This window comes from Hyalella azteca, unplaced genomic scaffold (genome assembly GCF_000764305.2).
Source record: "Hyalella azteca isolate HAZT.00-mixed unplaced genomic scaffold, Hazt_2.0.2 contig11219, whole genome shotgun sequence".
NCBI classification, from domain to species: Eukaryota; Metazoa; Arthropoda; class Malacostraca; order Amphipoda; family Hyalellidae; genus Hyalella; species Hyalella azteca.
In genome coordinates this window covers 42,021-53,248 of record NW_025941224.1, presented here as the reverse complement: position 1 = coordinate 53,248, position 11,228 = coordinate 42,021, and the positions used below count along the sequence as shown (strand labels likewise).

Sequence of the window (11,228 nt, the reverse complement as noted above, 5' to 3'; positions counted from 1 at the left end):
CTCATTCATCACCCACGGCACCCACACCCAGGTGACTCATCACCCAGGTGACTCATTCATCACCCAGGTGACTCATTCATCACCCACGGCACCCACACCCAGGTGACTCATTCATCACCCACGGCACCCACACCCAGGTGACTCATTCATCACCCGCGGCACCCACACCCAGGTGACTCATTCATCACCCACGGCACCCACACCCAGGTGACTCATTCATCACCCGCGGCACCCACACCCAGGTGACGCATTCATCATTCATCACCCCCTCTTGCACACCATCATCCATTCATTTCATTCATCATCCAGCACCTCTCACCCTCCCGCAGGAGGTGCTGGTGCAGAGGACCATCTCTGCAGGGGGCGCTGGTGGGGACCGGCAGAGGGGGGCGCTGCTGGGGTTCAACGTGCAGCAGGACGGCGTCGTGACGGAGGTCGCCCCCGGGGGCGCCGCCCACCGCGCCGGCCTCCAGCGCATGGCGCGCATCGTCGAGGTGGGGGGAATAAATGGGTCATATTGTCCGAATAGTGACACACTTTTATCAATAGTGACACACTTTGATCAATAGTGACACACTTTGATCAATAGTGACACTTTGATCAATAGTGACACACTTTGTCACTATTGATCAAGTGTTGTCACTACACTGCTAGTGTCACTATTGATCAAGTGTTGTCACTACACTGCTAGTGTCACTATTGATCAAGTGTTGTCACTACACTGCTAGTGTCACTATTGATCAAGTATTGTCACTACACTGCTAGTGTCACTATTGATCAAGTGTTGTCACTACACTGCTAGTGTCACTATTGATCAAGTATTGTCACTACACTGCTAGTGTCACTATTGATCACTACCCTCAGCACTAGCAGAGAGAGAGCGGACGTAGCACTAATACAAGGGGAGTATTTCATATGAAAGACAAGGTCATGAAGTTTTGTGTCCTGCCCAGTCTGCTGCCACTATGCATTGGCCAAGTGAGCAGCGTGTATTTGCTGTCGACGCGTACTTTTCTATTGGCCGTTTCATTATCGTTACTCAACGAGCATTCCGTACTCGGTTCCATATATCATGTCGGGTTCCTAATCGAAAATCGATTATTACGTTTGTGAACATATTTAGGACAAGTACCGTAGAAGTGTGAATGAAAGAGGGTTTAGGTGACAGCAAGAGAAAGGGATGTCTGGTCCCAACAAGTTGGAATCTCCCTCATCTTGAGAGGGGACCTTCTTTGGCCGGCCCGATCCCCAGATTTGGCTCCGTATGCTTTTTGGGCTTATTAGCGCATTTTCTCATTTATGGAAAAAACGCACTATTGTGCTCGCCATGTCCTTCTGTCTGTCTGTCCGTCCGTCCGTGACCTCAAGTTTTCGTCGACGAGAAAATGTGCTCTATGTCACTCACTGCAGTGAGTACTGAGTTATATTTTCTTAAATATGGGCTTATCTTAAATAGCCGGCCAAAAAAATCTTTAAAAAATATCTTGAAAATATCTTGAATGGCCGGCTTAAATATGGGGTTATCTTAAATCAATTGTTTACAATGACTGTCCAAAGACCATACCTCATGTCAAGAACAACATGAGCCAAGCCATAGCCAACATACCCGTCAATATGCTCCAGCTAGTTAAACTTCGAAAATCGACCCAACTGAATGCATTAACAATTGGGCCGTTATTTATCCGATGTGATCTTTAAAATTAAGTGATATAAAAATTCAAGTACCCAATGCCTTTTTAATAAAATTCATATTGTAATAATCTTTACTAGTTCTTTTTCATTGAGCTCTCATATCAGGAAGTTTCCGTGAATCATCATGTATTACATTTTTCTCAAAAGTGGATTTATGCCAAGCAGATTATTATTTCATTTAAGAATTTTTACGATTCTAGACCGAGTAATATATTTTAATCACGACCGCTAAAATGACTTGAACTAAGTTAAATGACAAATTTTTGGAGTAAGTATACAATTTTGTAGCCCAAATGTTTCCAATTTCACCCCAAAATGTGTTTCCAGTAAGTCAGATAATTTTTTAAGGGTAAAAACTCAAATTTGCAAAACATTCCAACATGTATTTTTCTTTTGTAGTAATAACTCGATTTTATAACACATCCCTAACATGTATTTTTCTTTTGTATTAAAACTCGACTTTATAACACATCCCTAACATGTATTTTTCTTGTGTATTAAAACTCGATTTTATAACACATCCCTAAAATGTATTTTCCTTTTGACTCCCCCAGTCTCCCCCATACTCCTCCATCCCCCATCTCCCCTAACCCCTAACTCGATTTTATAACACATCCCCAACATGTATTTCTCTTTTGTATAAAAAAATCGATTATGCAAAACATCCCTAACATGTATTTTTCTTTTGTATAAAAAAATCGATTATGCAAAACATCCCTAACATGTATTTTTCCCGGCAGATTTGTACAGTGGCGCTGGCGACGATGACGCAGGATGCGATGGTGGACCTCCTGAAGACGTCGGAGGCGGTATCCTTAACGGTCCTCCCCCCACACCCTGAGACCCAGAAGCCCCGTGTGGGGTGTAACGCCCCCCACTGCCTCTTCCACCGCTCCTCTGACTCCTCTGATGGGGATTACGATTACCTCAGCAGCCCTGATAACAAAAAGAATCTTAAGAAAACAACTCTCCCCGACCATGGGGAAGGTGCGGGAAGCCAAGCGTCAGGAATCCGACGAAAAATTAACGGCAAAAACAAACCCGTTTCAGTGCAGAACAGTCGGAGTTTTAAAGGGCTAGGGTACTGTCCCCGTGACCAGGATGATGGTACCTGGTATGATGATAACATCAGAACTACCATGAAGAACCAGGCGCTGCTGGCCCCCACTGGTACCAAGAACCAGTCAGTAGTTGCCGCCGCTGGTACCGCAAAAACTGCTAGTGGACAGCCCACTACCTGGCAACACAAGTGGGTTTTGTGGCCGCTGTATATTCTGTGTAAACAAGTCAATTTCGTACAAAAATGATTTTTTTAAATCAAGTAATTCAATATAAATAATTTATATAATTAAATATTTGCAAATTAATATATACCCAAATTTTGCGGAACAAATTGACTATAAAGTACAATTTTAAATTCTGTGTTAATATTCTGATAAATGCTGAAGGGGTGATGGAATCAATATCATCTATTTTACTGCTGATGATATTAGTAATAATAAATCACTGCCAATAACATCATTGCTAATGATATTAATAATAGTGAATCATTACTAATGATAGTTTGTTTTCCCACAGCCCCGACCGGAGCGTCTCCCCGCACTCCTCTGGCTACGGCACTGGCAACTCCGCGCGCTCTGTCAACATTGACAATCATCGGCAACAATCATCGCGTTCTGGCAACACTGACAATCAACAATCATCGTATCAACAGCCGCAGCAATCATACCTCCACCGAAATCAACAGCATCTCCATCAGCAACAGCAGCAAAAACAGGTTTTTCAACAACAGCAGCAACAGAATGCGAGTGGCAACAGCTCTGCTGTTGCCAGTAACAACAGTCAACAGGAGCGAGGTCAACAACAGGCTGTTGGACACCACTCACGGCCTCAGTCTACTGTTGAAACTGACGATGAATACAATGTTTTTGTGAGTTGAAATAGTGTATAATAAATAATGATACTGATGAGTACAACGATATGATTATAATAATAATGATAAGTACAATGATTATAATAATAATAATGATACGAACGATGATATGATAATAATTATAGTCATAAGTACAATGATAAGTACAATGCGTTCAAATCCAAATTCCACTTTCCTATACTAATTATATTTACAATTATGCATTCTTGATTACATTTTGCAAACACAAAGTTCATGTATTTCAAGTCTGTGCAATCATCTTATTTTAGTATTTCACTATAATTTTTCACTATATTGTTGCATAGCCTACGTATATATATTTCACTTTATTTTTGTTTTACAAATGTCGTAAATTAAAAATTTTCTTGTGGCCCACGTATATACATTTTACTTTATTTTTATAATACGAGCGTCGTAAATTACAGGGCGGCAGCAAGCCAGTTTACGACAACCATGTCGTAGGCAACCACAACCTCTACAACACATCCAACATGGCGTCCACCACCACACTCGCCAGCAGCCAATCAGGCTCCTCGGACCGGTCCACGCGGACCAACGAGGACCGGTCCACGCGGACCAACGAGGACCGGTCCACGCGGACCAACGAGGACCGGTCCACGCGGACCAACGAGGACCGGTCCACGCGGACCAATCACAGCCTTGACCACTGCAGGACTTCAGCCAATCATGATCAGGCTGATATTTACGACAATAATCTACGCAATTATGATGGCAATCGCACCATTTACGACACCAGCGCGTCAAACCGCCAACCAATTTACGACACTAACCAGCCTATTTACGACACTAACCAGCCTATTTATGACACTAACCAGCCTATTTATGACACTAACCAGCCTATTTATGACACCAATCAGCCAATTTATGACACTAACCAACAAATTTATGACATTAACACAACAAAGCAGCCAATTTACGACACTAACACGACAAAGCAGCCAATTTATGACACAAAACAACCAATTTACGACACTGATCAGCCAATTTACGACACTAATCAGCCAATTTACAACACTAAGACGACTAACCAGCCAATTTACGACACCAAACAGCCAATTTACGACACCAACGCATCGAAGCAGACAATTTACGACATCAACCCCCGAGTTAAAGAAGTTGCTATGTCCCCCAGCCACGGCCAGGGGTCGCCGCCCCCTCTCCCAGCCCGCCCCCTCCACGTAAGATAACAATTTTTTTCTTCGTAATTCAATTTAATTTAAACTGAGGCTCTGATTATTTTCTTTTTAATTCAATTTAATTTAAATTAAGGCTCTGATTTTGACCCCTATGAGTTTCTTCACAAATTAGGCTGGACTTTACTCCACTCGTAAATGAGATCGCGATATGAATTTTTAAATGCTTACCCACCTATTTATTTAAAAAACGGTGGAGAGTTACAAAGTATATGTAAAACTTTGTATTTAAATAGTCATGATGAAGGTAATTCAAATAAAATTTGAATATTATTGTTCATCAAGTCTACGACTTTTATATTTTTTTCGAAATGTCAACGGGTTGTAATTTTTATTCTCCACTGAATGATATAGGTACTCGGCATTTCTTGATCAGCCTTGTAGATATTAAAATATATTATTATTTAGATATTATAATATTTTATTAAGTAGATAGTATAATATCTTGTTGTAGATATAATCTGCCAAAAACTAGTTATGAACAAGCATGCTCATACGTGAAGTGAAAATCTCGTATATTGATCAGTCGTTGTGTAAAGCTTGAGGGGAAAGAGACGTCGCAAATTACTGATCTGTCAGTCCACGACGGGTGGTACGTAGAAGTGGATCTCAATGAGGGGCGAGGGCGAGGCCAATATACATGGCCAATACATACAAAATAATAATACTTTGCCACCTGAAAGCCGCCAATTATCACATAAAGGGTGTTGACGCGTATATCATTACAAAGACTGCAAAGAGCAGAACGAGGATTTCACACCGTTGTCACTAAATTGAATAAATAATGGAACAAAGTCCCACTAATTTCTCTGAGTATAGATCCATAATTATTAATATTAAATAATAATTGAATTAATATTAATTAATAATAATACGGTACTATTAATTATTGCTAAATAACGTTCAATTTTGTTGTATTCGCGAGGATGGTCGCGAATACCTCGCTCTCAGACTTTGCCGCAGTCTCACTACTAGCCTAAATTTTTCTGAGTATAGATTCATTAAAATAATATTAATTAATAATAATTTATTAATTAACATTATTATTAATTAATTCTATTAATTACGTATTAATTTTATTGATTATTATTTTATTAATTAATTATATTATTATTAATTATTATTAATTAACATTATTATTTAACATTATTGTGCATTAGAATTATTAATATTATTATTTTCGTGCAGGCGAGACGGCGACGGGATCTAGCTGGCTGCGACTCCCCGGGACATTCAACCTCAAATTCCTCCTGCTCATCTTCCCCATCCCGCCACCTCCCCCCCTCCTCCCACACCCCCTCCCCACTCAGTGACGCCCCATCACAACCCCATCACAACTTCCAGTCCACCCAGAACTCCACTCAAGTCCAGAACTCCACGTCCACCCAGAACTTTGAGTTCACACTGGGCATGTGGAAACAGAAATTCCAGCAGGGAAATTCTGGTCCAGCTGGTCCAGTTGGTCCAGTTGGTCCATATCCTAACTTATCCAGCTCCTGGATGCAGCAAAAACCCATAGAAATTATCAACAAAAGTGTCCATAATATAGAACCAAACGTTGAAAAGTTGAACACGCAAGTTTTCAACTCGAACACACATCCTGGTTGCGGTGTCACCCACAGTCCTAGTTTCTCAACCCAGATACCAAATACCTACCATGGGGGCGGTAGTGGTACCCAAAATGGTATTTATGGTACCACCAAGCACGACTTGAAACCACCATGCAACCAGTACAACCATGACACAGTTTTCAACCATCGCGACACTGGTAATTATTCAGTCCCCCCTACACGACTTCGAAGTGTGCGTGAAAACAACCCTGGGCAAGTTAATACATCATTTAACTCTGTTTCTAATTACTCAACTAACCAGTTTCTGCATCAAAATGACCCACAAAACCTGCATCTATCGCAAAATCAACCCGTGGCAATTCAAACCTCCACGCAGTTCAACAGAAATCAACCACAACGGCAAGAGTATGAAATTTTTGACGGTAATAACGAAAATAATCGTAATAATCATGAGTATAAAGATAATCCCGGGCACAACCAGAAGCAGGTTGTGTCAGCACCACGTGTGGTTGAACAACCAAGACTTAGACAAGCTAAACGCCCCCACCACCACACCACCCACCACCACACCACCAACGTGCAGCAGGAGCTACTGAAGCTTATCAACCCTGAGGGCGACGCGAGTTTTGCTGCTGACTGTGAGTCTCGCTCCATGCTTTCTTCAATAATATCTCATAAAACAGTTATATATTACAGTAAATTTTTTATATTTTCAATTATTAGCATTCGTGTTGAATTAGGCAGAATTTTTGTTGGCGTTATTAATCCGTTTGGAAATTTTTCAAGTCTAATTGTTTCAATTTTTCATATAACTTTTTTACACTCAGTTACATCCATAGTTCTGGACCAATACCTTATTCAAATAATCATAATTTTTTTACACTCGGTCTACATCCTCTGTTTAAGACCATTATTCAAATAATCAATTTATTTCTTCTAATATCCCGCGATATTTATAACAATTTGCATAGTTTTGGGCCAACATTCAAATAATAAATATCTTCTATATTTTTTATTTGAAATATCATATATATTTATATATATGTTATATCATAAATATTTATTATATGATATTACATTCAAATAAATAAATATCACAAGATAATAACCATAATTTGCATACCTAGTTCTGGACCAACATTCAAATAATAAATATCTTATATATTTTTTTATTTGATATATCATATATATTTATATATATGTTATATTATATATATTTATTATATGATACAACATTCAAATAAATAACTATCACAAGATGATAACCATAATTTGCATATGCCATAATATAAATAAAATAATATTTATATTTACAGTTGGGACGACAACGCGACCGCCCATCACGGCGGCCAAGCCAAGACTGGGGGACGGGGTGGCCGCCCCCGCCATGCGTTCACCCCACAACAGGTCCCCTGCTGGGGGATCTCGAGTGAAATCCCCCTCCCCACACACCGACAATAGTAAATTTCCCCACCCGAATACATTTCCCCACACCCAACCGAAAATGGGCCACTATTCAGAGACGAAGTCCCAGAATTCAGAGACAAAATCCCAGAATTCAGAGACAAAATCCCAGAATTCAGAGACGATGTCCCAGAATAGTACACAGAATTATCCCCAAGTATCCCCCATGACAGAATCCTCAAACCTAGAGGATAGTGAAAGGATAGCGTTTATCAGTTCCCCAGTACTGGAACGAAGGAAGATTTTCGAAGAACAATTCGGGACCAAGAAAGAATCCTGCCAACATGAACCACGAAGACAAAATTTAAAAGAAATTATCAAGGATTCGGAAACTCCAAGAGTTTCGCCTAAAATAGCCGAATATCCTACCAAGGATTCTCATGTAAACCAAAGAAAAGTATATACTAATCCTGGAGAAGCTCCAGCCGCTACCTCTAACACTGATTCCTTCAGTGGCACTACACTCAGTGGCAGCACTACCGTCAGTGGCATTACCCTCAGTGGCAGCACTACCCTCAGTGGCAGCACTACCCTCAGTGACGGCACTACCCTCAGTGGCAGCATTCCCCTCAGTGGCACTACCCTCAGTGGCGGCACTACCCTCAGTGGCGGCACTACCCTCAGTGGCACTCCCCTCAGTGGCAGCACAATCCTCAGTGGCAGCAATACCCTCAGTGGCACTACCCTCAGTGGCAGCACTACCCTCAGTGACGGCAACAACGAAACCCTCGGGTTGCCTGAAGACCAAACAGGCAAGCCTGTAACCAAAGTACTGTCCTTAGTAAACATGTACTGCGCAGAGTCTACGCTCAAGAAACAGACCAAGAAAGAAGGTATGGCTTTTCATACCCTCGAGGGCATACCTTCTCATGCCCTCGAGCAAAACATACCTCAAAATGACCATTCCAATGACCGACACGATCATGGTCAAAATTCTTCAGTGTCATCACATTTTTCTACCGCTAATTCCTATGCCGAGTCCGAGAAAATAACCAATAGTACAAATAGTCTAGTACAACCAGGGGCATCTTACTGGGACCAGGTCAGAAGAGGTACCAGTGCTAGGTTTAGTCCCAAGAAACTACCAGCATCTGGTACCATCAACCACGTGGCGTCTGTGGTCAGGGAGATACCAGTGACTCGTCTCGATGAATCTGACGAAGATTCATTAAATGTATCACAAAACACGCATTTGTCATCGTCTTTAGATGGAAAAATTGACTTGAATAACAAATTAATTATTAATACGCATGAACATAAGCGTTCAAATGACCCAAGTAACAAATTAATTATAAATACGCTTGAACATAAGCGTTCAAATGACTCAAGTAACAAATTAACAATAAATACGTATGAACAAAAGCGTACAAATGACCCGATTAACCAATCATTGATAAATACGTATGAAAATAATCGTCCAAGGAGCGAATCCGCTGATATTTACGAAGGACCTGAAGGATTCTCCCCGTCAGCGCTGGACATCCTAGACCGGCTCAAAGGAGGCGTCCAGCGAGCGCTCCTGTCGGGGCGCTTGGCCTCTGCAGCGGACACTCAGAAACTGGAGTGTGTTGCCTGTCCTGTGGAGGACAAGGTGGACGAGGAGTGGAACAGTCTTGTCCACGCTGGTTAGTTTTTTTCCTTGCGATTATTAGTATTTATTTATGATATTTTCTATCAGTTTTATTTGATATTAGTTTGTTATGTTATATATAATTTGGTCAGAATAATTTTCTTAAAATATTATCTTTGCATCCCCTGAAATTTTCTGTAAAATTTGAAAATTTCAGAAAAAAAACTGAAACTTTTAGTTACACTCAATCTTCTACCATGTGTAATTAAAAAGGTAATTAGATTTTTTATAAGAATGAATTGCTAATTGTATATTACATTTTAACGTTGATGCCAGTTTAGTTTATGATATATTTCATGTTTACGTGAATTTAAATGCAAATAAACGCCAAGTAAATTCACCATAAATACATATAAATTTACCATAAATTCATCGAAATTCGTCATAAATACTTTGAAATTCAACTAAAATACATTATAAATTTCTTTGTATACATCGAAATTTACCATAAAATAATTGAATTTTATAGAAATTTATCGAAAATTGGTCACAAATTTATCAAAAATTGGTCATAAATTTATCAAAAATTGGTCATAAATTTATAGAAAATTGGTCATAAATTTATAGAAAATTGGTCATAAATGCATCAAATTCATCATTTCACGCCACTATTACGACTTGACAGCGAGCAGCGCTATAGTTCGGACCAGCAGAGCCGTGACCTCGCGCAGCCTCCTGCCTCACATCTCCCCGTACCGTCCCCTGCCTGCCTCGGACAACCTTGTGGCCAATCATTACCATGAGGCCAATCACCTTCTTGAGGCCAATCACCTTCCTGGGGCCAATAACAATCTTGCGGCCAATCACAATCTTGGGGCCAATCACCTTGCTGGGGCCAATCACCTTCATGGGATCAATAACAATCTTGGGGCCAATCAGCTTCCTGGGGCCAATAACAATCTTGGGGCCAATCACCTTCTTGGGGCCAATCACAATCAGCATTTTCCCCCCGGGTCTCCTGAGGAGAACATATACGAGCGGATTGATACTGCCACACAGAGTGTACACGAGGGTCAAAATACAGGCACTACACATGCCCACACAGGCACTACACATGCTCACACAGGCACTACACATGCTCATACAGACACTACACATGCTCAGCACCACACAGGTATGGTTGAAGCCAGCAGCACCACTACGGCATCACCATCTCATCACAACGCTAATTTTGGTACCCGGAATCCTTATCCTCAAGCGGCAACAGAGGATGGCGACAGCTTAACGTGAGTTATTATCATTATTTAATTATCATTATTATTATTACTAGTATATTAATTTTTAGCGCATTTTCTCATTCATGAAAAAGGCGCTATTGTGCTCGCCATGTTCGTCTGTCCGTCCGTCCGTGACCTCAAGTTTTCGTCGACGAGAAAATGCGCTCTCTGTCACTCACTGCAGTGAGTACTGAGTTATATTTATTATTATTATTATTTTATTATTAATTATTGTGTCTCAGCTCCTTATTGTATTATGATGTACTTCCATATTTTTTTTTGTTATACTTAAATTGTGACATTCCTGCAGGCTGTTCTGTGTGCTTGCTCTGTATGACACTGTATGACATTGTATGGCCTGTATGACACTGTATAGCCTGTATGACATTGTATGGCCTGTATGACGTTGTATGGCCTGTATGACATTGTATGGCCTGTATGACATTGTATGGCCTGTATGACGTTGTATGGCCTGTATGACATTGTATGGCCTGTATGACATTGTAT

General features: G+C 40.6%; 1 protein-coding gene across 1 annotated transcript; it reads left to right on the top strand.

Annotated features, from left to right (window-relative positions):
• Positions 1 to 18: 18 nt before the first annotated feature.
• Positions 19 to 10,731, top strand: LOC108669664 (serine-rich adhesin for platelets; the record flags this gene model as incomplete). Its single annotated transcript, XM_047882742.1, is given in 8 exon segments — positions 19 to 31; positions 330 to 494; positions 2,433 to 2,941; positions 3,271 to 3,622; positions 4,051 to 4,824; positions 6,028 to 7,048; positions 7,727 to 9,499; positions 10,130 to 10,731. Coding segments are annotated over 7 exon segments (5,049 nt in total), but the record flags the coding sequence as incomplete, so codon positions are not given.
• Positions 10,732 to 11,228: the final 497 nt, after the last annotated feature.